The sequence below is a fragment of the Aspergillus pseudodeflectus genome (assembly GCF_044049435.1).
Source record: "Aspergillus pseudodeflectus strain CBS 756.74 chromosome Unknown BJX68scaffold_5, whole genome shotgun sequence".
Taxonomy (NCBI): domain Eukaryota; kingdom Fungi; phylum Ascomycota; class Eurotiomycetes; order Eurotiales; family Aspergillaceae; genus Aspergillus; species Aspergillus pseudodeflectus.
This window is the reverse complement of record NW_027263781.1, coordinates 744,216-771,490: the sequence shown is the minus strand read 5'-3', so window position 1 is coordinate 771,490 and position 27,275 is coordinate 744,216. Positions and strand designations below refer to the sequence as shown.

At 51.6% G+C, this 27,275-nt stretch overlaps 12 protein-coding genes across 12 annotated transcripts; 3 read left to right on the top strand and 9 right to left on the bottom strand.

Moving 5' to 3' along the window:
- Positions 1-14: 14 nt before the first annotated feature.
- Positions 15-5,403, top strand: BJX68DRAFT_262860 (uncharacterized protein; the record flags this gene model as incomplete). Its single annotated transcript, XM_071044547.1, has 4 exons — positions 15-750; positions 818-1,168; positions 1,243-2,307; positions 4,139-5,403. 4 exons carry the CDS (start codon positions 15-17, stop codon positions 5,401-5,403), a joined length of 3,417 nt encoding a protein of 1,138 aa, XP_070903502.1.
- Positions 5,404-5,924: 521 nt separating this feature from the next.
- On the bottom strand, positions 5,925-7,928 carry BJX68DRAFT_278246 (GMC family oxidoreductase; the record flags this gene model as incomplete). The annotated part of the gene is made up of 4 exons (XM_071048494.1): positions 5,925-6,349; positions 6,417-7,422; positions 7,476-7,655; positions 7,713-7,928. 4 exons carry the CDS (start codon positions 7,926-7,928, stop codon positions 5,925-5,927), a joined length of 1,827 nt encoding a protein of 608 aa, XP_070903501.1.
- Positions 7,929-8,088: 160 nt separating this feature from the next.
- Positions 8,089-8,370, bottom strand: BJX68DRAFT_228428 (uncharacterized protein). Its single transcript, XM_071038856.1, has one exon. The coding sequence runs from the start codon at positions 8,313-8,315 to the stop codon at positions 8,121-8,123; it is 195 nt and encodes a 64-aa protein (XP_070903500.1). The 5' UTR covers positions 8,316-8,370; the 3' UTR covers positions 8,089-8,120.
- Positions 8,371-8,664: 294 nt separating this feature from the next.
- Positions 8,665-11,350, bottom strand: BJX68DRAFT_164709 (origin recognition complex subunit 1). Its single transcript, XM_071036934.1, has 3 exons — positions 10,503-11,350; positions 10,324-10,454; positions 8,665-10,273 (listed from the first exon to the last, which is right to left on the bottom strand). The coding sequence occupies exons 1-3, from the start codon at positions 11,292-11,294 to the stop codon at positions 8,785-8,787; spliced, it is 2,412 nt and encodes an 803-aa protein (XP_070903499.1). The 5' UTR covers positions 11,295-11,350; the 3' UTR covers positions 8,665-8,784.
- Positions 11,351-12,091: 741 nt separating this feature from the next.
- BJX68DRAFT_262857 (uncharacterized protein) lies at positions 12,092-14,858 on the top strand (the record flags this gene model as incomplete). Its single annotated transcript, XM_071044546.1, has 8 exons — positions 12,092-12,096; positions 12,144-12,166; positions 12,253-12,616; positions 12,669-12,798; positions 12,851-13,087; positions 13,144-13,733; positions 13,798-14,088; positions 14,147-14,858. The coding sequence occupies 8 exons, from the start codon at positions 12,092-12,094 to the stop codon at positions 14,856-14,858; spliced, it is 2,352 nt and encodes a 783-aa protein (XP_070903498.1).
- A 92-nt stretch (positions 14,859-14,950) lies between these two features.
- Positions 14,951-15,988, bottom strand: BJX68DRAFT_164692 (prefoldin subunit 5). The gene is made up of 4 exons (XM_071036933.1): positions 15,761-15,988; positions 15,389-15,675; positions 15,176-15,293; positions 14,951-15,111 (listed from the first exon to the last, which is right to left on the bottom strand). Exons 1-4 carry the CDS (start codon positions 15,810-15,812, stop codon positions 15,044-15,046), a joined length of 525 nt encoding a protein of 174 aa, XP_070903497.1. The 5' UTR covers positions 15,813-15,988; the 3' UTR covers positions 14,951-15,043.
- Positions 15,989-16,396: 408 nt separating this feature from the next.
- Positions 16,397-17,972, bottom strand: BJX68DRAFT_164616 (uncharacterized protein). Its single transcript, XM_071036931.1, has 5 exons — positions 17,809-17,972; positions 17,085-17,752; positions 16,718-17,031; positions 16,499-16,663; positions 16,397-16,443 (listed from the first exon to the last, which is right to left on the bottom strand). The coding sequence occupies exons 1-4, from the start codon at positions 17,861-17,863 to the stop codon at positions 16,540-16,542; spliced, it is 1,161 nt and encodes a 386-aa protein (XP_070903496.1). The 5' UTR covers positions 17,864-17,972; the 3' UTR covers positions 16,397-16,443; positions 16,499-16,539.
- Positions 17,973-18,096: 124 nt separating this feature from the next.
- BJX68DRAFT_262855 (Dabb family protein) lies at positions 18,097-18,620 on the bottom strand (the record flags this gene model as incomplete). Its single annotated transcript, XM_071044545.1, has 3 exons — positions 18,097-18,252; positions 18,316-18,426; positions 18,555-18,620. The coding sequence occupies 3 exons, from the start codon at positions 18,618-18,620 to the stop codon at positions 18,097-18,099; spliced, it is 333 nt and encodes a 110-aa protein (XP_070903495.1).
- Positions 18,621-18,991: 371 nt separating this feature from the next.
- Positions 18,992-19,585, bottom strand: BJX68DRAFT_262854 (uncharacterized protein; the record flags this gene model as incomplete). The annotated part of the gene is made up of 2 exons (XM_071044544.1): positions 18,992-19,126; positions 19,199-19,585. 2 exons carry the CDS (start codon positions 19,583-19,585, stop codon positions 18,992-18,994), a joined length of 522 nt encoding a protein of 173 aa, XP_070903494.1.
- A 127-nt stretch (positions 19,586-19,712) lies between these two features.
- Positions 19,713-20,247, top strand: BJX68DRAFT_164664 (F-box protein). The gene has a single exon (XM_071036932.1). The coding sequence runs from the start codon at positions 19,839-19,841 to the stop codon at positions 20,196-20,198; it is 360 nt and encodes a 119-aa protein (XP_070903493.1). The 5' UTR covers positions 19,713-19,838; the 3' UTR covers positions 20,199-20,247.
- Positions 20,248-23,403: 3,156 nt separating this feature from the next.
- BJX68DRAFT_228419 (nucleotide triphosphate diphosphatase NUDT15) lies at positions 23,404-24,763 on the bottom strand. The gene is made up of 3 exons (XM_071038855.1): positions 24,249-24,763; positions 23,900-24,102; positions 23,404-23,828 (listed from the first exon to the last, which is right to left on the bottom strand). Exons 1-3 carry the CDS (start codon positions 24,343-24,345, stop codon positions 23,637-23,639), a joined length of 492 nt encoding a protein of 163 aa, XP_070903492.1. The 5' UTR covers positions 24,346-24,763; the 3' UTR covers positions 23,404-23,636.
- Positions 24,764-24,923: 160 nt separating this feature from the next.
- Positions 24,924-27,241, bottom strand: BJX68DRAFT_164592 (putative proline--tRNA ligase AIM10). The gene is made up of 7 exons (XM_071036930.1): positions 27,032-27,241; positions 26,905-26,980; positions 26,816-26,859; positions 26,680-26,770; positions 26,552-26,631; positions 26,377-26,506; positions 24,924-26,330 (listed from the first exon to the last, which is right to left on the bottom strand). Exons 1-7 carry the CDS (start codon positions 27,137-27,139, stop codon positions 24,988-24,990), a joined length of 1,872 nt encoding a protein of 623 aa, XP_070903491.1. The 5' UTR covers positions 27,140-27,241; the 3' UTR covers positions 24,924-24,987.
- Positions 27,242-27,275: the final 34 nt, after the last annotated feature.

Sequence of the window (27,275 nt, the reverse complement as noted above, 5' to 3'; positions counted from 1 at the left end):
TACTCTTCAACCTCATGGCACATCACCTCCCACCAGAGATATGGATGCAAATCACCCAGTACCTTGAAAATGACCGCCCATCCCTCGCCAAGTGCGCGCGCGTCTGCCGCCAATGGCAGCCTGTGTTTGAACGAATCATTTATCGCAACATCGGCGTCGAGAGCGATGAATGTGACAGGACAGACGGGACTATCTCCTTTTCACAGTTCCAATCTTTTTTTTCTGGAAAGAATTTATATCGGAGGTCCTTTCTCCGCCGCCTGGATTATATAGTTATTCTGCCTTACGAGCTTCTAAACTATCGAGCTGTGAAGCTAGAGGGCTACCGTGAGCGCAACCCAATGCGAGAGGCAAACGATAAAGCGTTCAAAAGCGGCATGTCCACATTATTCAGGCTCTTGGTTGCCTGGGAAGAAGGGTCGAAACTCACTTTGTCTCTCGAGGCACGGGGGCGAGACGAAACGCTCGAGCCAGAAACTGAAGAGCTGGAAGAGGCTCACACATGGGAAGCTGAACGCGATGGCAGGCGTGCTGTTACTCCCTATCAAGCCCGATTCCCAGATGGGGTTTCAGTATTACCCGAGGTGTCATCCATTGACCAGCTTGTGTTTGACTCATACTCTCAACGTATCTGGAGCGGCGCCTTGTTGCACATTGCTGAACGCTGTGTCGCCCTGCAAGAGTTGCAACTGGACATGGATGACCAGGCGCGAGGAGACCACGTGGAGTACATGCGAGAGCGCAGACAATGTAGGTGCCCCTGTCAATTGTCGTATCTCACTCTGTTTTGCAAACTCGAGCCTCACACGACTTCTAGCACTCGCCTCTGGGCTTGCCAGACTTCCCCCAAGCCTGCGGGTGTTCTCAAGCACCAGTGCCGCTGACCATCCCTGGCACAATACCCTTCCCGCCCTGGATCTTCGGACTTCCAATATAGACGACCTCTCTAAGAATCTGCGAACTCTCTCCTTCAACCTGAGGGAGCTGAAGCTTGAATATATGTGCCTGGATATGGACTTTCTCTGTCCGCTAGATGACAGCGGTAGGCCGACATCTGAGATTTCATCCCTTCACTGGCCTTACTTGGAGACCATCACATTGGAAACGGTTCCAGAGCATCTCCCTTCTGGTAATGACTCCCGTCCTTCTGAAATGTACCAAGCCGCCTGTGAGCTAACATGGAGTTACTCAATAGGGGAATGGTTGTTTGCCTGCGGTCTTGAACCTGAAGATGATTTGGAGTTCCCGGATCCCACGACTGGGAGCGCAGGCGGCCCCTCAAGCTCCTTGCACTTGGTGATATCCTGGCCGCCCCGTACTATAACCAGCTTAAGCACTCCGAAAAGACTGGTGATTTTGCAAGAATGGGCGCGGCCGGTTCAGAGCCGTATCTTGGCCTCTGGACGCTGTGTAAACAAGTTGGTACCCAACTACACGTTACATCCAGTTGTGCCCGTACATACGTACCCGGGCCTTGCGAGTTTCACAAAGGAGGAGCCTGCCAGTGGCTCTGGCGCAAGACCTGGAATATCCGTGCTGATGGAATCCAGCGGAACAGAACCAGCGTCGAACGGCTGCCCAAACCAGTTCCTCGGACGAAGACAAAAAAGTCTCGCTCATTACCACTCCACACCGTTGCCTTTACTGACCACACGGGAAACGAAGCATTTATGGTCTTCAGAAACGGTATCAACGAGGAATCCTCGAAGCTTCCACCTCTGTTTCCCTTGGTCGTCTACTTCACGCATCCTAACGCAATCCCGTCGCCGGATGCCACCGACCTTGGCGGCCTCCTCAGAGCCATCCGCGAAGCAAGGATAGATTCCGACTTCCACTTCCGGCTCGATGTTTATTTCCTCCCTGGCGCGAGTGAAGACGACTGCAAGACACACTATCTTGCTGAGCGGGCCTCAAGAGCGGATTATGAGACGCTCATCCGTGAGTTCAATGCTCGGGTATTCCAACTGAAGAGTCAGATGGGTAGTCGCAGTGCGGTACTTGATGATTCCTCACACGCGCAGGCCACCACGCGTCTTCCGGGAATGGCCCACTCCCACCCCGGTCTCGAGCCCTACTGCGGTCTCCTTCTATTATGTCCCGAGGCCAGCTGGCGCGATGGTGTACAACGGATCTCCTGCTTGTTATTTGATAAACACGCGGTGGAGGATACGACTAATGATAGCGAAGGCGAAGCCCAGAATGACGAGTATCGCAACGCGCCAGAAAGCACTACCCTCTCATTCCGGATCGCATACGACAGTCCTAAATCTGGAGACGATGATGAGGAAACCATCGGCGACTGGCTGGGTCAGTCGACGAAACACATACAGTCTGCGCATCGCTTTGGGGATATTCACTCGCGGGCTGCGGGAATGGGGTGGACGAGTTGGTAACACGGGTGCCTGGGTCCATTCGGTAATATATTCTTTCCGGTAGACTAGGTGCAGTGACCTAGCCAGCTAGCAAGTCACTGGGTGGATAGACGTTAGCTGCTTGCTTTGAGTCTCCCAGTGGGTCGATGGGTACATTGCGGGCTTATCTATCAAACAACCTCTTATTTGATGAAAGACAACTCGCAAAACTGGCGTGATACATGGCTGCCTTCCATGCACCCTCTCAGCATGGCTTAGCAATGCTGCCTTGCTCTCCAACTCCTCCCTGCAGATGCTGCAGGTAACCCGCATATCCTTTTGGTATGGCACGGCATGAAGGTCAACAAAGTGACGGGTGAGACTCGAGTCAGTATTCCGAAGGCCGTTTCTCGTCTGTAGCCCGATAATCTGAACGTCCCGCTGGTGTCTGCGTAGGTAGCCCCTGGGACCGAGGATTTGAGGCGGTAACCACGCATCAACAAACCATCTTCCTAAACACGCAAGCAAGGCGCCCACTGAACATAACAATTAGGGGTTTGGCATACCTGAAGCTCACGAGACTATTCCTTTTCAACCCGCGAAACAGCGGCATCAACGGGAGGCCAGGATTCCCCACACATTGCTTGAGATGCGATTTACGCTGACTAGGGCTTTCGTCATATGCGCAGCGCCCGTCTAGGGTCAGATCTTCGAACCTGAGTGCTCGTCCGCCGGTGAGATGCGGGAGGATGTCGATGTCGATGTCCTAGTCCCTCTTTATGCGCTCCAGATCAACTACTCTGATTCGATACGTCTCGCGGAGCTGAGGCTCGAAAATCCGATACAGTAGACGCGAGACTTGATAGAGATCGAGCAAATTCCTGTTCTGAAGCTGCGGAATAGTTTGCCCGTCGGTTGAATGGCATTGTTGCTGGCCTTTGCGGCCTCTTTTCTATTCTTAGTACTTGCTGTGGATTCACCAGCGTTGATAGAGAGAGGAAAGCTAATATGTTTATCAATCTGGACCTAATCCAAAAAAAAATGTCTCTTAAAATATAATCGTAGAGAAGTTTGTAACTAGTCTTGTGATATTTCTTATTCTACCCGTAAGCCTAACAGGTCTAACTTATTTAGTAGGACTAGGTACTTGGTTCATCCAAGCAAAGGATCAGAGAGAGGCAGATTCAAATTGAAGAGAAAGCTCCGAAGACCTAATGAGAATCCACCTATCAATTCATACAGATTGGCATCTATATAATGCGGGCCAATCGGAACCGATTCGAACTGGGTTTAGGGCTAGTGTGGTGCGGGGTATACACGGAGGAAGCTCCGTGAAGAAGCGGGAGTTCACCTTTGGGGTTGGACTATATTCGAGCCCTCGGCCTGGGGCCAACAGTGCATAATAAAAGGCAAGGGAGGGTATACTGTTCCATTCCATAAGGAGCTGCCACTTGGACCTCGGATGCGGCCGAGATAGCGTACCACACTGGGAACGGAGCTGTCAGTGACTGTATTCGGATCGACTCCATAGCCATTCTTTGCATCGTTCCGAAGGACCAAGTGGACTTTTAATCAATCGCTCGGACGGATGGATGTCTCTTCCATTCAGTTAGCTCGCTCAAGGGTTGGATGGTCATACCGTAGTATAAGTAGCGTGGGTATGAATATGCCAGATGCAATTTGCCCAACCTCTCAATTTTCACTCCGTGTGCTCTTCGCTTGATCCACAGGTCCAATTCTTTAATCCTCCCTCATGAAGGCGTACATCCCCGTGCTTGCTCTCGCAGGCATTGCCGCTGGACAAGCCCCGGCCTGGACACAGTGCGGCGGCATCGGCTACACAGGCACAACAACCTGCGTAGCCGGGTACGCTTGCAAGTATCTAAACGATTGGTACTCGCAGTGCCAGCCTGGCAATAGTCAGTCGACGTCGTCATCCACAACTCTCACAACAATGACGTCGTCCACGACAAGTCCTTCGACTCCAACAGCATCTCCAACAGACGGCGCAGCTCACGTCCGGTATCTCGGCCGCGTCAACCCTGCAACAAGAGAACTGACCTGGCCGGGTACCGGCGTAGCATTTACCTTTACTGGGACTTCGGCGACTGTAGATCTAGACCAAGTGACGGGAGCCAACAGCCTCGAACTAACAATCGACAACGGCGAGCCGATCGTCTTCCTAGATGTCACCAGCACGACAACTTCAATCTCCACGCCCTCTGGTCTCTCATACGGAACACACACCGTCGAACTGCGCAAGCGCTCCGAGTCCTATTTTGGCGCAATCACCATCGGGACCGTCACAACGGACGGCACTCTAATCTCCGCACCAGCGCCCGCGCGCAAGATCGAAATAATCGGCGACTCAATCACCGTCGGCTACGGCCTCGACGGCGTAAACCCATGCACAAACACAGCAGCGCTAGAAAATAACCCAAAGACCTACGCTGCACTCGCAGCAAAGGCGGTTTCGGCAGATTACAGCATCATAGCGTGGAGCGGCAAGGGTCTCGTGCGGAATATCGCTACCGGCGCTCCCGACGATAGTCCGCTAATGACGGGGTTGTATACGCGGTATGGCGCGAACGACGCGGACGGTAGCTATCCCTTCGCCACAGCAAGGACAGAGTGGACGCCCGACGCTGTGGTCATAACCCTCGGCACGAACGACTTTGGATACCTCGCCTACGACGCCTCGGGAACGGCATACCCGGCGCGGCCGGTGATCAACGCGACGGACTTCACAGCCGGTATGGTCGCTTTCGTCCGTAGGATCCAGACGGAGTACTACCCGGATGCCGAAATCCATTTCTTCCTATCGGCATCCCCGATGCTGAGCGATACGTGGCCCACGGCTGCAGATGCACAGCATACGACGCTGTCGAATGCGCTTAAGAGCGCTGTAGAGCAGATTGGGACCCATGCGCATTTTGTCGACTGGCAACCGCAGGGGGCGGAGGTGGGTTGTGACTATCATCCGAATGCGGCTACGAATGCGGCGCAGGGGGTGGTTTTGGCTGAAGTTTTGGGCGCGGTGTTGGGTTGGTGATCTGTATGAGGACCGCAGTTAGACAGTGATGAGCTATGCGTATAGAGCAGGAGGGTAGTGATCCCTCTTACGCTCTCTAGGACCGTTGAAGGGAAACATTGTTATGTCTTGGTGTAGTATTTGGGCCGGCAGATATAATGGCAGACATTTTGACGGCATCGAGTGTGTGTCTGGAGCATGGATTTAGTAGTTGAGTACACAGCAAGCTTTGGACTGGGTGAGAATTTATAACCCCCGCACAGTGAGAAATAAGGTCAATTAGGGTTACTGCGTCAAAGTAAGGGGACAGACCAGTGGCAAATACTCCGATTAGGGCTTTCCCCCTTAGCAACCTCAATGACCCTAACCTTCCACTCCATCCAGCGGTCCACCCGATTCTGGACCCCGTGGCATTGCCATGTTGGGTCACAAAGTATATCTATCCAAGCCCCTAAGTAAGAATGGACTCGACATAAAAAGATAGACGGAGCTAGACAAGGCAATGTTTTCATCACGGACTGCAAAATAGAAATACATAGTAATCAAAGAAGAGAAGGCATCGATAATGCAAGCCCATGTTCTTCCTTAATCAGATCCGCCGCTTTCTCCGCAACAGCATAAACACTACTGACGATATTCCCACTGACATTATTCGGGAAAACTGACGCATCAGCAACACGCAGCCCCTGCACGCCCTTAACCCTAAGCCGCGAGTCTAGTGCATCGCCCAGCGCAACAGACCCGCAGATGTGGTATTCGCCAAGGACAACGTCGCGGACTGCCTCTTTGCCCTGTTCGAGGTCCTGTAGGTTGACTGAGGGGTGTGGGTGGCCTCGTTCCGCTATGGAGTCCACGAGTGGCGCGGTGCGGCCGAGTTTGTCGCCCCAGCGGGCCAGGGCGGCGAGGATGGTTACGTCGGCGGGGTGGGTGATGTAGTTTGGTTGGATTATGGGGGGTTGGGATGGGTCTGATCATGTGTATTAGTTGTGCCCATCTACCAAGGCTGCTGTATAGGGCAGATTTGATGGACATACCATTGCTCTGGATATGAATGTATCCTCTGGAGACAGGGTACTGGAGACAGAGCGCAGCACTCAGTCCAGCTGGTTGATCCGGCGGCGGTGTCGTGAAGAAGCGGCCTTGATGCTCAATGCCTCCATTAGGATTCAGGGTTAGAGGGGAAAGAACAAGTTGTAGGTTGGCTGAAGTATCGCTTTCGAGATGTTTGATGACCTGTTGTAATTGGCGCGCATGGAATGGAGTTGTCGGCTCAACGGCCCGAATGCTCTCGACTACCTCGCTCAGCTCCTCCTCGGACAGGATACGCTTCAATGGGAGGAACCCCTGAGTACTTGTCATTGAACTCAACGGGCCGCTTTGGGTCTTGGTGTACTCCTGTACTGCCTGCTCAGCTCTTGAGCCGTGGCCGAAGCTGTCGAGTGTTATGACGTCCGGTTTCACTGTCCAGGAAACAACTGTGGCGCTGTGATCCTGGACATTGGCTCCAATGGCGCGATTTTCGACTTTGCATTCGACCCCAGCTGCGCTGAGAATATCGGGATCACCGATGCCTGATAGTTCTAGGATTTGAGGTGACTGGATTGTTCCCGCGGAGATGATGACCTCCCGCTTTGCGGCGATAATGTAATCTTTATTATTGAAGGTAATGATGACACCCGTGGCTCTGGCGTTATTGCTGTCAAGAATGACCTTATTTACTCGCGCCTCAGTCAGCAGTTTCAGGTTCGAACGCGACGCATGTGGTTCATAATAGTCACGCCCGGAGTAGCTTCGCTTGCCCTTGTTTGGACCTGTCCGGGAAACAGTGCTGAGGGTCTGGAAGAAGCCAATGTGGTCTCCGCTCCAGGCGTCCTCTGGTTGCTTCAGGTCCGTGATCAACGCTGCTGTCTCAATCACATCGTCCTGGATTGGAAGGTTGACATCGTTGAAACTGGTTTGAATGGGACCAGTGGTGCCGTGGTGATCGTGAACCAAGGGCGATGACGCTTGGATTGCATCTGGGTTGACCGCTGCGAGAGTCTAGAGGCTCAGAGTCAGCACGTTCCAACTTCTGGAATAATTGAAAGCCAAACCTGATGTTTGCGCATGTATGGCTGCATGGCTTTTGCTGACCACCCTTCATCCCCAGCCAAAAGAGCCCAGTCGTCGTAATCCTGCAGCGACCCGCGGACATACATCATTCCATTAATCGCGCTAGAGCCACCAACTGCCTTCCCACGAGGGATATGATGGATTTTTCCACGGTTCCCAGTCTGTGGTGCGGTATACATACATCAGTCATATTCAGGGTTCTCGAACAACTGCATTACAGCAGCCGGTGTGTCGATTAGCGGATCATCAATGCGGTATTTGCCTGCTTCGATTATGCCAACAGTTACGCTAGAGTCTTCGCTTAGACGGGCAGCGATGGCGAGCCCAGCTGTTCCACCGCCGCAGATGATAAAGTCGAAAGAAGTCTGGGTGAAATCCTCAATGGAGGAGATCGGAGATGAGGAGGCATGGTCGTTGGATTCTGGTCGCGCCATTGGGAAAAGTTGGTCACCAGAAGGAAATGTATGCAGCAGACGTCTCCGATGAGAATAAAACTTGAGGAGGGCATCGCGCCCTTTTATAGTCTGATCGGCCCGCGACAAGAGCCCACAAGATATGCATAACAGGGCGCCGTTAATGAAGAGCAGATCTTGACCCTCAGCACCATTGGGGGCTTCGTCTGGCGCTTATGAAGACCGTAGAGCTGAACTCTGGGTTCTCAGCTGCCCCTTTACCAGCAGAGGGATTTTTCCCAGGTACAAGTGGAAACCAGGTTGTAGTGAAGCGATAACTGCCTCAAGGCCGCGCGCGTACTCTGTATGCGTATGCGTATTGCGTATAACCGAACCCGCGAGATCGGCAGCGTAGCGTTGTTGTAACATAACCGGGCCACATGAAAAGGCCTCTCAACTCTAGTGGAATCCGTGAGAGATGATTGGCATAAAGATATTAGAAGGTTAATCCAAGGTGAGAGCCCCGCGTTTGACGTAAAAGCGGCTGATGAGGGTATGGTAGTTTGATGATAGAGAAAAGAAAGTCAGTCGATACGGAGTGTTGTGATGGTAAGAAATGTTGAGAGGGGCCAAAGCCAAGGAAGCCACACCTCCATTAAATATTAAATATTTCGAAGAGTGACCAAGGAACTTCGAGATCCAGCTGATCTACTTGTAGTATTTTATTAATCTGTTCTTTGAGAATAGGCCCTAGCAGTAGAAATACTGTGACTTTGATGCTTGATATATCCAAAAACCAGGGTATCATTTCCTCGAAATTAATGTACACGCAATGATATCTGCCAAGGGCTATGATGATGCTGTTAAACGCCAAACAATGCTTCTACACCCATTATCTTCAGTTATCCAATCCTAATCCCAACCCCTTCGCCTCGACATCATCTCGGAACGCCAACCGCACATCCTCCGGCGCAACCCTCAACCTCACCTTCCCACTCCGGTCACCACGGCTTGGGATTGCTGCGCTGCCCAATGGCCCGCGGAAGCCAGAACTCGTCTCAAGAGCAAGAACACCAGAGTTCATGAGCTCCATGGCGGCGAAGCCAAGGGCTTTAACGCGTGCCCCTGTGCCGCCGGAGAGAAGAAAGTCCTTGATCCCTGCGCCAGCCGCGCCGGCAACTGCTACCGCGGCATCAGCAATACGTTTGGCCTCGTCCATGACATCGCCAAAGGTTGATTCCGTGATACCTGTTCGGCGGATGCGTGCGAGAAGGGCGGCTAAGAAGAGTTTTGAGGAGAGGGGGAGGCAACGGAGGGATTGTTGGAGCGGAGTAGAGGTTGCTTCGTGGATGGCTTGTTTAATTGTGGCGATTGTGACGCGGCCGGAGGTTTGTTTCTTGGGTGTGCCTTTTTGCGGGGACGATTCGAGCATGTTGTTGCGGGAGAAGGCTTGCTTGTTGGCGTTTGCTCGCTCTCTTCGGGCGGGCGTTTTACTGGGTGTAGGAGGAAGGGACTCTGTATCGTCCTCAAATGGCTCTTCATCTAAGGCTGCTCCGCTGGTCTGTTCGGCAATTTCGACTGCTCTTCGGCAGATATCCAGGGCTCGCCGGGCGTCACCACTGACCGCTGCAACTTTGCGGCTGGCGAACTGGATTGCGTCGGCATCCACGATGTTTCCCGGAACGTTTGCTAAGCGGGTGCTGATAATCTCCATTAGGTCGGTATGTTTGTAGCCTGGAAAGGTGATGCGGGTTAGACCAAGGCGACTGGAGATTTTATTGCTCAAGGTTCGTTCCGGTAGGTCCATGGTGTTGGCGACCGCGAGAACAACGAGGCGGGAATGGCGCAGGGCTGGCCAGTTGAAAAAGTTATACATGACTGATTGGTTCTTCGTGACTAGCTGATCAAGTTCGTCCATGAGGACGACACATGATACTCGTCGAGGGGAAGGGTTGGAAAACTCCCGCTCTAAGAGGTCAAGAGCATGAGAGGGCGATACTCGATCGCCCTTGAGAGCCTCCCATAGCAGAGAGTACGATTGATGTGGGTCGGTGACTTTCATGCCGTTGATTTCCACAAAAATAAAGTCATCCATCTCCTCTGCAAGAACTGCCCCATTCAGCTGGGCAACAACTTCGCGAACTGTGGCTGTTTTTCCGGTTCCCGGGGTTCCCGAGATGTAAATACAGGTACCCGTCCCTTCCATGATCGCGGCGCTGAGATGGCTATAGACGGTGTCGAATTCCTTCTTTCGACATGGTAGCGAGGTAGGAACTGTGGAGACGTGAAGAAGGTTTCGTGCCTGGCGATAAGGTGAAGCAAAATGTGACGGCGAAAGTATACGCGTGCCAAGAGGTGTGAATTCCAAAGGTTTCTTGACGATAATCCTATCCAAATCCTGTCAGCTTTGGTATTTCAACTCGCACGGACTAATTACCGTTTGTTTGACGGAGTAGTTATTGATTTCTGGCGGCGCGATTGCGGAGTCGTGTTCGCTATCTTCTGCTTTTTCCGGGGAGTAGTCGGCATAGCGTCGTCGGCGTCTTTTGGCTCTTTACTTTCGACGTACTAGCATTTGTTAGCTTTGGTGACTGTCCCAAGTGCAATGATACTCACGTCAGTATCGGCTTGTTTGCGCTTCTTCGCGGCCTTCAAGCCATCCTTGACCAAATCTATCAGTTCATGAAGCTGTTCTGGACTGTAGACATCCTCCCACACAAACTCTTCCGTGTATCGTCCTTGAACTTGGTTGACACCTCTCCGACAAACAATGCACTTATTGTATTCCGCCAATTCTTGCTTCGACTTCGGGGGAGCACCGTCCGGGTATCGGGAGAAGAAGGCATCCTTTGACATGACTTGGGCTTTTCCATTTATCGAGGTCAAGGGATTGACATTGAAGTCGGTCGTGAGGTACTGCTCGTTCGGCAACGCATCCGCCCTCCGCTTGTTTCTCGTCGAGATGAATTCGTCCGGGGAGGCAAACCACATTATGTTTGCGCACTTGATGATTTCCTGATCTTCTTCATCCTCTTCCTCAAGAAATTCCGTGATTATACCGACCCAGTCCTTTCCAGGTTCCGGAGACTTGAGCAGAATCACCTCGCCTATTTTGCAAACGAAAGTCCCCATCCGAGCTCCGACAATCCTCTGTCGAGTTTGCCGGGAAGAGCGCCTCCGAGCCGACTTGGGTGTTTTCTCAGGTTCCTCCGGTATAGTTTCAAGCTTGCCATTCCCGCCGGACTCAGCCTCATATATCCATTCCCACGGATGGTCCTCCTGACCCAGTTCGTCGTCGGAATCGTCCCGGATTATCCCTCCCTTGGTCATCCATTGCTCGGCGCGCTTGAGGGCATCGCGTTTGCTGGAGTCGGTGCCGGAATTATCAGCGGCGTTAACGGGCTCCATTTCGGCCGTTGATGGATTTTCGAATCGACAGCGGCAGAATTGAGGATGCAATGACCGGTACTCTTCGGCGTTCAGCTCGGAGGAACGACGCGAAAAACCGCGTCTGTCCACTTTGAGCCTATTCGAGCTTAGTGCCCCATCACGTGATTCAGGATTGTCCGTTTTCCATTTTGGGCTTAGCGGATAATGGGCCAACTGTCTTGAAGTATACAACGTACGAAATGAGGAAAGGGAGTATTCACGAAACCATAGTTGATATCTGGTGAAACTATGGTGACGAAGTATTCTAGGTGAGCCTGGGAGAGTCGGTGATCAGAAGGGTTATGTGGAGTTTTTTCCAGCAAACACCCTGACTGCATGTTGCCGAGATGCAAATGATATCTTGGGAATTTCCCCATCAGAAATTCTTTTCTTCGGTGATTTCTGCTGGGGTCTTATTCCAAGAGTTTATTCTAGAGAGAGCCATTTTTTGGGATTGCTACTAGTGACCGTGTTACCAGAAGGCTGTGAATGATCCGTCTGTTGCTCTCGGCAACTGCCCTCTTTTCCTTCAACACTTGTCTCATAATAGCCCACCCATCAACTTTCGCCTCTGTTGCTATTTAATCAACGGCCGCTGCCCTTTAATCTGAGTTCTTTGTTTGTTGTTATCTGTTCAATCTCCGGATTCTACTTGTTGTCTTTTATCTAGCTACCTGGCAGGTTGTCTTTTGACCCTTCTCGCTCTTTTCTCTCATACACAAGTCATTACATACAAGCTTTGTTTGTCTACCTCCGTCCCAGATATTGCAGCAGTCATGGAGTGAGTTTTGGGACCCGTTGCTTTTTATCATACTGACCGTCTCGCAGCCACGAAACCTCTAACGCCCAAGGTAAGCAACCCTGTTCCTCAAAACACAATTCTTGAGTTCACCAAGAAAGCACTTTCCCATTCAGAATACCTACTAAGGAGTAACAGAGTGGCAGCTTCCTGGATACGGCCGTTCTACGCCTAAGAAGAAGGCTGCCCAGACCATACCGTCACCCCAGACACCAACTCCGCACGCCGCCGCGTCCAAGCCTAAGAACGAACCGGAACCGAAGACACAAATACCACCCACAGCTCCAAAGGCACCTGCTCTCCTGACAAAAAATGCCGGACCACCTCAGAGAGCCGCCCGAGCGAGGAGCCGAGGCTCGAGAGGAAGAGGAAGATATAACAAAGGGACCGTCCACTCGAGTCAATTGTTTCAGGATACTTCTGCAAAGTCTAAATGGAGAAATGGGGCAAAGCCCGATGGCGTGGTGCAATTGCCGGCTTCGTTTGGTGTGTTCAAGCACGAGTAAGTGGCTCACTTTCCTCCAATATGGTACCGGTTATGTTGACTCAGCTAGATTCTTTGGTGCGGTAAGGACCACTACGTTTCTCAAGAAAAGCGACGGAGTACGAGGCCGGAATGAAGTGTTTGAAGAAATCAACAAGAGAACCAATGCCTACGTCAATCCTCCTGGATATACAGATCAGGTTTGTGTGCGGCTTGGATAACACCCGAACAATATCACTGAACGCGAAATAGGTCATACACATTTGGGGTGAGCCTCCGCAGGTTACTGCAGCTGAGGAGATAATCAGGGCAGCTATTTTCAAATGCAACAGCTTCAACAAGGTGGTCAACAAAAAGATCGCCGACTGGACCAAGATACGTGCATATTCAGAGAACAAAGAGGCCAACGCCGACTTCAAGGAGAAGCGAGATATTGTATTGCAACAACTTCGCGGACCCCCCGGGCCTGGTTTCTCTTTCTCCGAACAGGTCAGACTTGTACCCCTATTTGCGGTTTCACTTCTCTTACTCCATTTTCTCTATAGCTGCTCTTTCTATGGCCAAAAGATGGGCCTTCGATGAACGACTGTCTCGGTCCGCAGCTCGAATATCTCGACTTATTCCGAGCCCGCTTCGAGTGCCATATGTGGTCACCAAAGGATCTGCCTGGATACATCTGCGCCGTTGGCCAAAGTCACGAAGCCATGAAAGAGATTGCGCAGCGTCTTCGAACTCTTTATGCTGAGTCTGTGGCTAAAAGCAATGTCAAGACGAAGCTCTATCTTGTCGAACCTCCTGAGCCAAGGATCATGAAATCTGAGATTATTGTCAAGAAGGAATATAACTTGCACAAGCCGATGCTTCAAGGCAATCCCCTCAGCAGCAATGGTCTCACTAAATGGCAGGATCGAGTGGTCCTGATAGATTCCAAAAACAGAGCCCGACTGCAGGATGCTATTGAAAGGTCCTTGGTAGGCATTGCTTATGTTCGCGGACACCTGCGGATGCGCATTAACCTTGGTACATTCGTACTGGATAAGTACGCAGTACCCGAGGACAACATGCCCTTCTATGGCTTTGAGGAGTTTAGAGAAATGCTGCTACACGAGCAAACCAAAGGCCGTCTCATACCAGTGTACGGTTCCTCTGTTCCATTTCTTCGTGCGGCTTCAAACCACTGACTTGTTCGTGATACGTAGGCTGAAAGTCGACCAGTCTAACCTCCTCAAGAGGTGCTTCAAGGCTACCCATTTGATTGAGCGCTGTGACGGCATGTCCAGTCCGTTGAGAAGTGCCGAACTCGCATACTCTGTGAACTTCGAGTTCACGGGCTCGGACAAGTCTATGCTTCGGCTCGAAGCAGAATTCGCCAAAAGCCCCGGAGCGCAAGACTATGAAATTACCCAACGCCGATGGCTTAGACCTCGCACTGGCGGACATGCGGCGGACCAGCGTCCTCCTTTGCATGTTGCTGTGACTGACTTTGGACGGTGAGAGATATCCTCTGAATGAAACTGCCGCGAGAGAATCTAACTGAACCCTGTACAGGTCCGACTGGCAGCTCGAGATCAAGTCACTTGATTTCCACGACACAGCATCGATTAACACGGCCCTGAAGAGATTTTCGCATACCATCGGCTTCCAGCACACGGAGAATATGGGCGACATCTCTGCAGAGCCCGAAAGAAAGGTGATCTTCCCCGCAGATGCCCCTGTCTCAAGGTTTATCGAGAAAACCGCCCTTCGATACAGCCTGAAGGACACGGATTACATTTTCGAGATTGCCCGTTACGACGAATACAGACGCGTTGACCTGGCCGTCCATCCGGGTCAGACCGGGACTACGATCACCGGAGGCATCTCGAAGACCCCGTTTACAACCTGGGGTGCTTCGATTTTTGGCACGAACTGGGATAATCTGCTCGGCGGCCATGCGAATTTACCGGTTGGTCAAGCTGCAAGATACAGTCCCAGCTTGTCCACATTCTTCCCGTCCAAGGAATCTTCGACGGAGATTGAAGATGAGGCCAAGGGATTTTGGGAGTTTATCGATCTGGTCAAGCAAGCTGCGGAACTGCTCGGTCCAACACAGCCATCTCCCTTGAAGAGCACTGGCCCCAATACCGCGTCTCAAGCCGTACCCTCTTCCACCGAGGTTGACCCGGTGGAGAGCGCGGCCAGTTCATCCGCAGTCTCTTCCCCTACTAGTATGACTAGTCCGGCCGGAATGTTGAATGCTGATCTTGGTACCTTGTTTTGAGCAATTGAACATGGTTATCGAAATATCTGAGACTCCTGCCGGTAGGCGCTCGGTCGTGGAACTATGGCCTAGGTTACATTCATCACTGTTCTTTGCGCGCCCGATTCTCTGCTCATACGCCAGCGTCGCTGCTTTTCTTCAATCTAACGTATCATGTCATCGAAATGTTCTCAGTGAGGGTCCACTCAGCCACCACCTGCTGCAGCGGTAGCAGACGACCCGGCACCCTCGCTCATCAATTTCTGTCTCAGGGCTAGTGGCTTGTTAGTTTCTGCTTATTACCGAAAAAAAAAAAATAGACTGGCGTTGACACTCACCGTCTTCGAAGAGCCGTTGCTGTCCGCTCTTGGTTTGTACAAGCTTCTCCAGCTCCGTAAGATTCGTCTCCAGCTCCTTGACCTTTTGCTCGTAGAACTCAATCGCCTTTGCGGCCGTCTGCCAGAGGGAAAAGAACACATCAGCCTTCATCTCCGAAAAACCACAGGCCAACGGCCAGGCGGCCAAGGATGAACGATGATGGGAAAACCAACCTTCTCAACAAAATACCCCGTCCCAACATCAACAAGCACCTTCTCGCGATCCACCAGTCTCCCCTTCACATACAGCGAAGTCGTAAGCGGGACAAGGATCTCATCGCGGCCCTGCGTCCCCCTCTTCTCGGACCCGACGACCCCGTCGTTTATCGAGCGCACGCAGTCGCGGAAGCGGGATTGTGCGGCGCGCAGCTTTGCGTGCGAGGAGGTTAGGTGCTCGAGTTCGGTGGAGAGACGCGTTTGCAGGGCGCGGAGTTGCGGCGCGGAGAGGGAATTGATGTTTACTTTGTTGAGGGACAAGGGGTCAGTTTTTGATGCCGCTGTTGGTTCTGGGAGGAGGGTATAGCTAGGAGGAGTAGAAGTACGTACCAGCGTTGGGAGGCGTATCGGACTCGGGTGCGGGGGTGTTTGGAGGGGGCATGGTGGCTGGCTGTTTTTCACCCCTCGAGAGCGGGGTGGGTGCTGAGGTTGCGGAGGTACACGGGTATCGAAATAGAGTAAGGGGTGATGATCCCTTTGCAAGAGGTTGCGTAGTCAATTGGGCAGCCGGTCTTGGTGAATTGCGTCGTTGCAAGTGATAAGCGTGTCCGAGATTTTGGTGAAGTTTGGAGTCGGGATAAAGCTGTGCCTCCGCCTTGTGCTTCAGGAGCTCGGGCCACTTGGTGCCCGGATTACCATATGCGGGTTAGCGCCAATTGTATACAACAGAACCCTTCCTACGTTGTCCTACAGCGAGGATTTCGAGACAATGGAGATTCTTTGGGCTCTAGATATTGACTAAAGGTCTTCAAATAAGCAGAGGTTTAATAATAGTTCAAGGCCTGTTCAATGGGGGCTTAATGGGGGGTTCGATCCCGGTTCATGCGGAGGTTTGAGTGGAGGACGAAGCGAAGGTATAAGTGAACATCAAGGCAGAGGTAAAGAATGGCTTGGCTTTCAAGAGTGGTCCCAGAGGGAGAAGTCAAGAAAAGGTCAAGAAAAGCTCAAGAAAAGCTCAAGCAAAGGGCTTGCAGTGTATTCTCGTCTATTTTATAGCCTAATTAATAACAATCCTATCTCCTCGTCAGTCCTATAACCTAATTAAACTTAACTAATGACACACCCTACCTCTTCCCTCATAGCCATCTCATCTCATCGACCACAGGCCATCAGTAATAATGTTTCCACGTAATATGTGCTGTGAATTGTCCTGCCCTCAGAGCCTGAGATACTCTGTGGCGGAGCCCCTCTTGCCCGGAATCCCACAAAGGGTGCAACATATGATAGAAATACCTATATAAAAACAAATATCAATAGAAGGTCTTGACATGATCAACAGGGCCTTACCACCGGTGCATCGGTGATGCAAACACAAAGCGCAGACCGAACTTGGAGTTCTGCGGGAGCAACCAACCATATCTCCAAATGAGACTGAGAATCTGCTTGCTATCAGGGTCCAATCTGTCCAGGTAAAGACCATTGGACGCTACAGCAAGATCCAATAGTTCCCAGGTAGTCGCGAGATCGCTGGAATGTGGTAAGCCCAGACCTGTCCTGATGCCTAAGCCGTCATGCATTGTCTGGAACAAAGTGGAGAGGTCAATAAAGAGGGCTTGCGTTACTATTGGCCACTGGAACGAGTTGGGCTTGTTAACAAATCCCTGGTATGGAGACATTTAGTATTAACAAGTAGCGGGGATCACCTCGGACTCACTCTCCAGTAAAACAGGATATCCAAGAGGGCTGTTAACATCCCTATATTCCCATTGGTGCACTGGAAAAAGCCTTCTTTCATCTCGTCTGTTGGGGCTGGAGAGCTTCTTGCGAAGTGATACCTTGCTATGAAGTTGTCGGCTTCATATCTCCTAAAAAGGAGGCCAACAGAGCGGCATGGGGACTGAGGGATGTCCCAATGGAGCCCAATCCCTTTACCAGTAATCCCTTTACCAGTTGGAGTAAAACTCTGGATGGAATTTAGATCACCAAGGATCGGTTCTAAGCCATGCGAAGCGAACAGTATCACACATGGCGCAGATTCAGGTTGTATCTTTGCGAAGAATCTCTCGTGGAAATCCTGATCCCAGTAGGTATGCTGAGCCTCATCGAGAAGCAAGTAGGCCTCATAGCTGAGCCAGTAATTGCCATTATAGCCCGTTTGGCTTATTAGATAGTTCTCCCATCCACCCTGTATGCCATCTTGCGGCCAGCCGGTGATAACATGAACAGGCTTCGTATGTGCAAGCAATACATTCGCGAGAAGTCGCATCAATTGTGTCTTTCCCGAACCTGGCGGGGCTGTCACTGCAATGATACGGAAGTGGTGCGCTCGTCGGATCAACTCGTCGAGTATATCCGTTCGCGGTAAGATTTCAGGCCGTAACACTGGAGGAAGCTCTTTGTAAGAAAGATTCACGTCAATCCACAGTGACTCCTCGTACCAAATGGTTGGTATACCCGTGAGGGGTATCTGACGGGACCAGCCTGCTGGTCCATGATGGGAACAGAAATGCCTCCGAGATTAAAGTGCGAAACGAATGACCAAAGAAGAGAAGAATAAATGGGGTTGAAGCGAGAAATGAATGACGAGAGAAGAGAATAGAAAAGCAGGAGAGAAGAAGTCCTCTCGGCGCACTGTATGTTCTTGCCATTCTCGCAGCTTAAACCTTTCTCTGGCGGAAGCTGGGGTTGTCAGAAGATAGGGAATTTGATTGTATGAGCTAGTCTAGTTAGAAAGACCCATTGCTATAATCGATGACCTGCGACTTTTCTAAAAGCCCATCCAGACTGCGCACAAACTTTCGGTGTGCAGGATCTTTCTCAACATAGTAGTCTCGATCCTGAGCGCTCGCAAACTCCACCACAAAAGCGTGCGTTATTCCGCTCTGGATCTCGTTAGGATGAGGTCGAGAAACACGAAAGAGATGAAGAGGAGAAGGGATACCCACCTGAAGCCCCTCGGGCGAGTTATCGACGCCGCCGGATGAAGCAAGGATATACGGGCGCTGTGTCGTCGGGTGAATGCAGCTGTTCTTCAGTCCGATCATGCGCGAGCAGACCTATACATAGTTTATGATTAGCCCGGACTTTTCCCGGAATTTAGTATCTTTCGACCGACATCTCGTCGAACAAAATACTACCAGCGAGCAGCGAAAGGGAGAGAAAAATCGCATGCGCGGGAACATACGTCTTCAATGCGCTCGGTAGATACTTCTGCCTTGAACTGGAAGAGGACAATGTGCGTGATGGGCATTTTTGCCGAGCGGGGTGTGGTGTGGCGTTGCGCGTTGTGTTGCGGGTTTTGATTTTGGAGGGGTAGAGGATAAGATGGAGAAGGAGGGGCAGGCCGGTTTTGGTTGGGGATAAATGAGTGGTTGTACCAAGGCTGAGAGACTGATTATTGTAGTGTGGTTTTCTGAGTAATGTCAATGTTTGAAAGGGAACAAGGGACAGGGAAATTCAGCGCTGGGCAAATTGTTTGATTATCTAAAGGAAGTGGGGGGGATTTTGTTACTAGGATGTCTCAGAAAGAGCAGGATCAACATCCCATCCACGCGCCGCGACTCTCGACGTCACCTGTCAGCTACACACTTCTCAAAAGAGAGAGATGCAGATATGCCGCTGTCAAAGCTCATCACGCTGCTCATCATCTAGAACCCTGGGCGCGTTCTCGAACACGGCAATCGCCTCACGGCCCAGGTACCCCTCATCCACAAGCCTGCGCACATAATCTCCCAACCAGGTCTGCCAGTTCGGTGCCTGCAAGTGAGAGATGCGCGTTAATTTATTGTCTTTTCTTGATTTATACGGAAAATGAGATGATAGACCTACGGCAGGATCAAAGGGATTCTCGCTCCGCTCAGGAGGCGGGACCTGCGTTGCGACGGTTTCTAGTGCATCGCGCGGGGTGGCATCATGCGTGAAAGGGAAGTGCTCTTGACCCGGCATTGGAGGGAGCGGAGGTACATTCGGATCCGGCGTATCGGAGTCGTTGATGAGCTGATCATCGACGAGGCCCAGTGGGAGAATTTGGTATGGACCGGGGAGAGCGTCAAGGTCGAACTTGCGGATAAACTGGTGCGCGAAGCCAAAGCCTGGATTTCCATCAACGTGGATGAGTTTTCCCTTCTTCTCGGATTCCGGGAGAGGGATGAAGACGCTGTAGAGAGCTCTTCTGGGACCATTAGAAAAGACTGCGAGGTGGATTGGTCGGGGCATGGCCGAGGCTCAGCTGTTTGGGGCGGTTCTAGGCTGGTATGAGTTGATTTCGCTGAAATACTTTCTGAATGAGCTATTTTTATTGTCTGATTCATCCACGACAGCCTGTCAGGTCTCGCTCGTGAATGTGCGCAAGGCGCGCGCGAAACGCGGATGAGGCGTTGTGGCGCTTGAGGGTATAACACTGGACGGTCTCTCGGATCTTCCAAAGCTGCTACCTTCACCCCTCGCTCAGAGAATACGTCCTGACAAGATGGATTGGGATGAGCTTGACCTACCCGCCACTGTTGAGAACTTCGCGTACTACCGATTGAGCCTAGTGGACCATACCTTGGACTCGAACAGCTGTCTTTGCCCCCTAGACAATGGAAGGCATACTTCTCCGGTAAAGGTGGGTCTTGGAAATCTCGACAAACTTCCTCCGGAAATATTGGAAATGGTACTGGGGCAGCTTGACATACAAACCCTGACAAAGTTTCGCCGCGTCAACAGACGGGCTATGCAGGCCGTTGACTTGATTCGAGTATATCAGCAGATTGTCACTCGCTTCCCGACAGCTCTTCGAGCCATCCTTAGCATTAGCACCGGTGCTACCTATTCCTGCCTGGATTAAGGAATACGACGCTCGATACGGATTGTCGGACGCAGTACGGCAGGCCACCGAACACAGAGATCTCGCAGAGCGCACTCAATGCAGACAAGAGGCCGAGTTATTGTCCTCTCGAAAACCACGAAACACCGAGGCTCTGCGCTTCATGGCAGTTATACGTGCTCCTGTTTCCAATGGGCCGGATCTCGAGTGGGGTGTTCATTGCTTGGGATGTAAAAGATACTACCCTAGGTTTGATGGAGATGATGCTGGCATGGCGTATACCACTATGATGTTTGAACCGGAAGAATTTGAAGAGCATGTAGAGAAACATGTACTGTATGAGGATCCTTTGCTTTCGGAGCTACTGGACGAGGAATCATCCGACGAGGAGACATCTTGAACACCTGCATGGTTTAGAAGGGACACTCCATTGATTCAACGACCCTATTTGACTATTCTGGCGATCCTCCTGAGTTTTATATTCAGTGAAGCGAGCATCCGGAGCTCATATTCATTTGCAATGCTGATTGCTTTCTCTTTCGACATCAGGGCGCCGGCTTTTATTGTCTATTTCAAGGTATCTTGGAAATGTGCTCCGCGCTTGTTTTTTTCAGCTTGTTGTCATGATATTGGCATACATCGTTTAAGGTAAGCCCTATTGATGGTATTACTATGATCAGCCGCGACTAATTCTTCATCCAGCAGTCGATGATAAATGCACCATCAAAAGCCTTCTTCAAATATCTCTAGTCGAGATCTAGGCATACCACCAGATGGCCACTTAAAACACTACCTGCCCAATCCTCGGTACATCTAGGGGATCATGAAACCAGGTCCAACAAGAACAGCTCACGGGCCAGATCAGAATCTATGAGCTTAATCTCCCACAGTTTCCTGTCCTGATGCATAGCATAGCTTCAAGCGTAGTGTACGTTGAGTGGGTTCTAAGCCCCCCAAAATAACCTCCTCGAGGCTGGGTGAGCATCATCAGGTTAAGCAGCCATTCCACCCAGTAGGGCACATGGACGCCAATCATCATTGGGTGTGCCAGGATGACCCCAGGACTACCTATTCCAAACACACCCGCCTCAGGTACTTGGTAGGCCTGGTACCTTAGTGGTAAAAAAGAACCCAAGGTTACACATTCAGTGCCCCGATCCTGTGTCATAAGGTGATTCGTGGAATCCTTGCTATACTAATGTAAGAGATCAGGAATAGTAGCATCCTGACAGGCTTCAAGTGAGTTGTCTAACACAGCCTTACGCCTAAAACGAGTCAAGCAGTTCCCAGCCTTGGAAGGGTGAAATGTTATTAAAAGATGGGGCGCCCATATTTTCCCTCATTATTCGCAATTTTCTGCTTCAATTTCATGCCATCTTCCTAGTCGTACAAAGTGCAATTTCCAACTTGGTTCTGCGGACGAAAACTACCCCCACGATGGAACTGCCCAGGCTAGAAGAGGAGACATCAACCAAGCTCCCATCATCGTCACCAGCACATGTTCAAGCGCCTGAAAAGCAACAAACAAGCCAGTGCGCAAGCAAAATTTGGAGACTCAACTTCGCTTTTGTTCTCGGCATCTTGATCCGGGGCGTTGCTGGGTTGGTCCCGTCAATTATCCATTATAGCGGCCACCGACAGAGATCTGCAGGTAGAGGAGGGCTGACTGCACCTGTTCCTATTGGTGGTCGCTTCACAAACATTGAGGCCAAGGCAAGGCAATCGACTTGCTTTGTGCGATTATTCTGGCTCCACTCCTTATGGTAGTCCTTGATTATGTTTGGTTCAGCAACGTCCGCGCATCCGTCGTCAACAAGACTGCCTTCCCTTGTCGAAGCTCGAAGCGAGCACCACATCAGGTGGAAATTTTGGCTTTGTCAAGCTGCGCATACTTTCACTGGGTCATACTTGGAGACTGTATATGCTTGGCCTCCTTGTCCTTCTCTCAGGGGCTGCAGGTAAATTGCTTGCCAACTGCATACAAAGCGTACGATATCAAAACAGCGCGCAGCAGCTTTGCCAATCCCAGACTACTAAGTGACCCTTATTTCAATGATGATAAAGTGCAGTGGAGCTGGAGAGAATCTAGCCTTTATACTCTGCCTTTTTCAACTAGTCAGTGAGCGGATTTCACTAATCAGATGTCTTCCCTATTAACAGGGCTCCGAATTCGAGAGCGCTGTATCAAGTCTGGACGCATCAGGTGCTTATATCGGGGCCAACGCAACAGGGGCTTCTCTCGCGGCCTTGAATAACTCTACTATGGCACTGCACAATGTCCCGGGCTATCGGGTAGCAACCTACTGCGAGTTTGGGCAGCCTGGGACCCTTGGTACTGTGGACATGGGCGACTTCTTCCAGATTACTCTTATTAGCCTAGTCACAGCCGGAATCGATCGTATTTATCATGCAACGATCCCGGGCCCAGGCACCATTGCAAGCCCAATCAGTGACTCGTCTATGGAGAACCACTACATCGCATTCATTGGAGACCATACGACCGCCTACCTGGGCTACCTGTCCAACCGGCACTACAACGAGCCATACCAATCCGAGTTTGGTGAAATCCATCCTGCAGCCTTCAAACTAAGAGGAAGCGAACCAGAGGATGGACTGCGCCACCACACAAACTGGGGACACAAGTGCCATATAACCCGGCAGGAAGGACTGCTAAACCTCACCCGCAACGCCGAACAAGCGTAGCAGGTTAGCACCAGCGCCTTTTTTGGAGAATATGGTTGTCATACGGGCCCCTCTCGCAGCATGGCAGTATGCCCTCAACTACCATGCCCCTGCATCAACAATAGCGGGTCTAGGGCCTCCAATTGGGTTGACTGCCACGGAAGACGGTCCGTACAGTTTTAATTGGACAACGTATGTCTTGAACTACCTCTACGCATCTGGAGAGGCCCAGCGAATCACCTTTGAGGTTGCGGTATAGAACTCCTCAAACGATATACCGCTATACCACTATACCATGGACGCCATTACCAGGTACCAAAGATATCGCATTACTTATATCCCACTTTTGCTAATCTTCGGCCTTATCAGCGCTGTTGGCGCGGGTGCCGTGGCTGGGGCCATACTCTTCTACTCTCGGACAACAACAACAACAACACCGACGCAGAGCGCCCAAGCTGTGCGACAGCTTGGTGGGCTGCGCCTGGTTGTGGATAGTATCGCCTACTTCTTTGCCTCGGCTAGAAGGCCATTAACGCTCACTGATCTCTGCCGTCTAGGTGTATTAATGAGTAGGACTATAGTCTCCTCTTCCTAGCTTATCCCTTTGTCTATGGATCCGGATTGGAATCATCATGTATTTTCAGCAAAAAGCAGAATTCCACCCGTATCCGTTCATCATTTCATACCATCATGAAGTACATAACACCACTCTATTCCCTCGCGTTCAACCAGATCTACCCCAAACTTCATCACTGGGTCCTCTACCCCTGATACACCTCAGTTCCCCTCTCCCTTGAGCTTAGGCTCAAACCCCGCCCTCTGCTCAAAGAGGCTGAGAATCGGAATAAACAGCCTCTTCCCCTCCGTCTCCGTCCCAGCCTTTTGCGCCTCGACAAACTTCGCCCGATCCCCCTCAAGCTCCTCCCAGGCAACCCACCGCCACTCGGCACATTTATTCGGTTCCAGAATCTAAGCACCACGGCATCAGCATACATTTTCAGAAGAAAGAGGAGAAAAGAAGAAAGGTGGTAGGTGCGCACCTCCGGCTCCGCCCCCTCGGCAACCCTCGCCCCCACAAAAACAGTAACATAGTGCTTCCCGTCATCGGGCATGATGTCGTTGGTCGCCGTGAGGAACTGGATGTCGGAGATGTCGAGGCCCGTTTCTTCTTTTACTTCGCGGAGCGCGCACTCTTCGAAGGATTCGTTGAATTCCAGGTGCCCGCCGGGGAGGGCCCATGTTCCTGTGCGGTTTCATGTTAGGAGTTTGTTTGGGAAGAAGTGGGGTGTCATTAGGGTCTGGAGCAGTATCTATACTACTATCGATGGTAGGGGTGGGGCTAGATAGATGTAGGGTGAGGGGGTTGCAGGAGAAGCAGGGATATCGTACCAGCACCATGGCTACCCATTCGCTGACCCAGGACGAATTCATTCTTGCTGTTGAGAGCAAAGACTGCAACACCGACGCGGACGTTTTGAGAGGCCATTTTGAATGTGAGAATTTTGGTTGAGGCTCTCAAGTTGAGATTCTGGAGTGAGTCAAGGAGTCTGAGGATGCTGAAGACTAAAGGAATGTCTGAGAAATCCCAAGAGAAAGACAGAATACCTCCTCAATCTTATAGGAAGTAGAACAAAGAGCCGCTGTGCCGCAATCCTGAGCTAGAAAGATTGGTGTTTCACACTTCCAAATTCTAAAGACAAAGCAAGACGCCGGGCGCGTGAGCGGTTCAGCAACAAGCCAAGCAAGGCAGCTTTTTCGGTAGACTGGAATCAAAGGTTATTGGTTGGCTGTAACCTGGTCTGGGGGGCTGAGCTCTCACAGGGCAGCGGCTGTTTGAACGATGGTCGGCTCTTTGGCCTGTGCCTCGCAGGTGTGGGGCGCTTGGACCAGGGCTCAATTAGCGCTGCTGGTTCGGATTTTAGAGCCGTGCAGTGTGGCTTGTGCCTGTTATGTATTCTGCCTTGTGTAGTATCTCGTGGTGTGGCTGGTGGCTTATGTGGCTGGTGGCTGGTGGCATACGATCCCACACCGAACAGTGGAATATGCTAGTTTACGACGAAGAAGTAGTAGTTATGATCAGTTGAGCAGATAGAATACAATATTGTACAAGTAAAGAAGCGGTAAGGCCTTATAGCTGCCGCAGGATATCCTGGACAACCGACGACAGCTCCTCCAACGCCACATCCTGCCGCATCCCTAAGCGTCTGCATTGCACCTCCACGGTGCGCTGCTTCTTCCACCCCTTGCCGACGACCACAATAACCGGATATCCAATGAGGTCTGCATCTCCCAGCTTCCAGCCCATCTGCTTGTCGCGGTCGTCGAGGATGGCGTCAATGGGCGAGGCTTTGTCGGAGGTGATTTCATCGTAGATCTTCTCGGCCTCGACTTCAAGGCCCTTGGTAGGGACCACGATTACCTCAAAGGGCGCGAGAACACGAGGCCAGTTAAGCCCCTTGGAGTCCGCGAGACAGTCAGCGACTGCGGTGATCATGCGCGAGACGCCGATTCCGTGGCAGCCCATCTGCATGGGTACTGTGGCTCCGCCATCGATCATGACAGACGCTGCGAGGACGTCACTGTACCGTGTTCCCAGGTGGAATGTGTGACCCAGCTCGACGGCCGTGTGCGACTTGAGGGCGCCCTGTGTGCACTTGGGGCATTGGTCGCCGTCGTGAACCTTGACTAGGTTGAGTCCCTGGTTGGTTCCCGGGAACGTGTCGAGGCGGAGATAGTCTAGGTCTTCGGCGGCGCAGTCAGCCTCCTGGAGAAGGTCGCTGAGCGGAGGTCGCTTGTAGGCGCGCACCAGCGAGTCGTACAGGTCCAGCACTTGCGGACGCTCGGTGGAGCCGGCCGAGGGTGCCTTGGACGCTTTTACATGTGCGGCCCATTGCTCGAGTGGGTTTTCTACGCCAATGTCGAGCTCGATGCCGGCGGCGCTAGCAATGGCTTTGACTGCGTGAGAGTTTACCTCCCGTTGCACTGGCTCTGTGGCGCCATGCTGCACGGTAAAGTGTGGGTACCAGCCGCGGAGCAGGGTCCGCTTGTCCTTTGAGATGGCCATCCAGAGGCCAGTGGAGACCCTTGCGCCCGGTGAAACAGGCGCTGCTTCGGTATCAAACCCGGGGGCCGAATCAGATTCAGCCGATGCACTGTGAGCCTTTCCATCTGCAAGCTCTTCGTTGTACACGCTATCACAGTTGGAGCAGCTAACGACCGTGTCTTCGCCCTTGGCGCTGGAAAAGTGGAACTCATGGCTTAGACTTCCGCCCATGTTGCCCGAGTCCGCGGCAGCCGTCAAATAAGGTAGCTTTAGCTCATCAAAGAGCCTCATGTAGGCTCCGCGCACTAAATCGTAGGTTTTTAGAGCCTCCTCAACACTGTGGTCGAACGTGTAGAGATCCTTCATGATGAACTCTCGGCCTCGGAGTAGGCCTTGGCGTGGCCGAGGCTCATCTCGGTATTTTCTTGCTGCGACAAGTTAGTTGGATCCTTGAACTGTGACTCAAGAACGTACATATTTGGTACACCCGAAGGGGCAGGTCACGATATGACTTGGTGAGGCTTCCCACTAGCGTAGTGATTTCCTCCTCGTGTGTTGGCGCGAGGAGAAATCGAGACTCTTTCCTGTCAAGGAAACGAAAGACCTAACATCATCAGTAGAGCCTATAGTGGATGGCCATGTGTTCTACCTCTGAGCCTTCCTTTAGGCGTCCGGACTGCTCCCAGAGCTCCTGCGACGAAATGGAAGACAACGACACCTTCGACGCGCCTAATCCTGTTAGTTGAATTCAATCAGGTTCAGTGGCGCATTACCAACCTAGTGACTGCATGTGTTTGTCGATAAGGCGCTCTAGCTTCTCCTGCACTCGCAAGCCCAAAGGCAACATATGGAAGATCCCCGAGTATGCCTAGGTCGTCAGCCGGGGGCTTAAAGACGAAACTACGCCACGTACCTGTCGATAGAACCCTCCCCGTACTAGCAAGTCATTGACATCCTCTACTATCATTAGTCCTGCCTTATCGTTGGGTTCGGGAGTGGTACCTTTTTCTTCGACATGTTTCTTACTGATACCTCCTGTGGGAATCCAAAAATTGGATATCCGACTTCGGCCGTCGGTCTGTAAATTCTTGGTCAGTAAGCATACCGCAATAAAGGGTCGACTACACACATGAACGTTACATCTCGATATTTGGTGTTGGTGTCGCCCTAAATTCCATATGTATGTTTGGCCTGGTCTCAGGAACCGGCCCGCCGCCGGGCGAAACCCGGAGATCATGAATCGTCAAATCCAATTGCCCAGATAACCCAAAGATCTCCTCCAGCAATTAGGTCCAAGAAGATTGGCCCGATAAACCGATTCAATGAATTTATGCTGCGTATGTAAATAGTGAATTCCGCAACTCATGCGATGC

Excerpts from the sequence above, each read along its gene's own strand:
- BJX68DRAFT_228428 (XM_071038856.1), bottom strand. The coding sequence starts at position 8,315 with ATGTTACAACAACGCTACGCTGCCGATCTCGCGGGTTCGGTTATACGC.
- BJX68DRAFT_164709 (XM_071036934.1), bottom strand. The coding sequence starts at position 11,294 with ATGGAGCCCGTTAACGCCGCTGATAATTCCGGCACCGACTCCAGCAAA. Across the intron at positions 10,455-10,502 it reads GCAAACAAGCCGATACTGAC|TACGTCGAAAGTAAAGAGCC; the intron begins GTGAGTATCATT and ends AACAAATGCTAG. Across the intron at positions 10,274-10,323 it reads ACTACTCCGTCAAACAAACG|GATTATCGTCAAGAAACCTT; the intron begins GTAATTAGTCCG and ends GGATTTGGATAG.
- BJX68DRAFT_164692 (XM_071036933.1), bottom strand. The coding sequence starts at position 15,812 with ATGCCCCCTCCAAACACCCCCGCACCCGAGTCCGATACGCCTCCCAAC. Across the intron at positions 15,294-15,388 it reads CGGGGTATTTTGTTGAGAAG|ACGGCCGCAAAGGCGATTGA; the intron begins GTTGGTTTTCCC and ends TCCCTCTGGCAG. Across the intron at positions 15,112-15,175 it reads GCAACGGCTCTTCGAAGACG|CCCTGAGACAGAAATTGATG; the intron begins GTGAGTGTCAAC and ends ACAAGCCACTAG.
- BJX68DRAFT_164616 (XM_071036931.1), bottom strand. The coding sequence starts at position 17,863 with ATGGACCAGCAGGCTGGTCCCGTCAGATACCCCTCACGGGTATACCAA. Across the intron at positions 17,753-17,808 it reads ACGGGTATACCAACCATTTG|TGTTACGGCCTGAAATCTTA; the intron begins GTACGAGGAGTC and ends AGCTTCCTCCAG. Across the intron at positions 16,664-16,717 it reads GCATCACCGATGCACCGGTG|GTATTTCTATCATATGTTGC; the intron begins GTAAGGCCCTGT and ends GTTTTTATATAG.
- BJX68DRAFT_164664 (XM_071036932.1), top strand. The coding sequence starts at position 19,839 with ATGGATTGGGATGAGCTTGACCTACCCGCCACTGTTGAGAACTTCGCG.
- BJX68DRAFT_228419 (XM_071038855.1), bottom strand. The coding sequence starts at position 24,345 with ATGGCCTCTCAAAACGTCCGCGTCGGTGTTGCAGTCTTTGCTCTCAAC. Across the intron at positions 24,103-24,248 it reads AATGGGTAGCCATGGTGCTG|GAACATGGGCCCTCCCCGGC; the intron begins GTACGATATCCC and ends GAAACCGCACAG. Across the intron at positions 23,829-23,899 it reads CCGAGGGGGCGGAGCCGGAG|ATTCTGGAACCGAATAAATG; the intron begins GTGCGCACCTAC and ends CGTGGTGCTTAG.
- BJX68DRAFT_164592 (XM_071036930.1), bottom strand. The coding sequence starts at position 27,139 with ATGATCTCCGGGTTTCGCCCGGCGGCGGGCCGGTTCCTGAGACCAGGC. Across the intron at positions 26,981-27,031 it reads TATCGAGATGTAACGTTCAT|ACCGACGGCCGAAGTCGGAT; the intron begins GTGTGTAGTCGA and ends AAGAATTTACAG. Across the intron at positions 26,331-26,376 it reads CCTTCGGGTGTACCAAATAT|CAAGAAAATACCGAGATGAG; the intron begins GTACGTTCTTGA and ends AACTTGTCGCAG.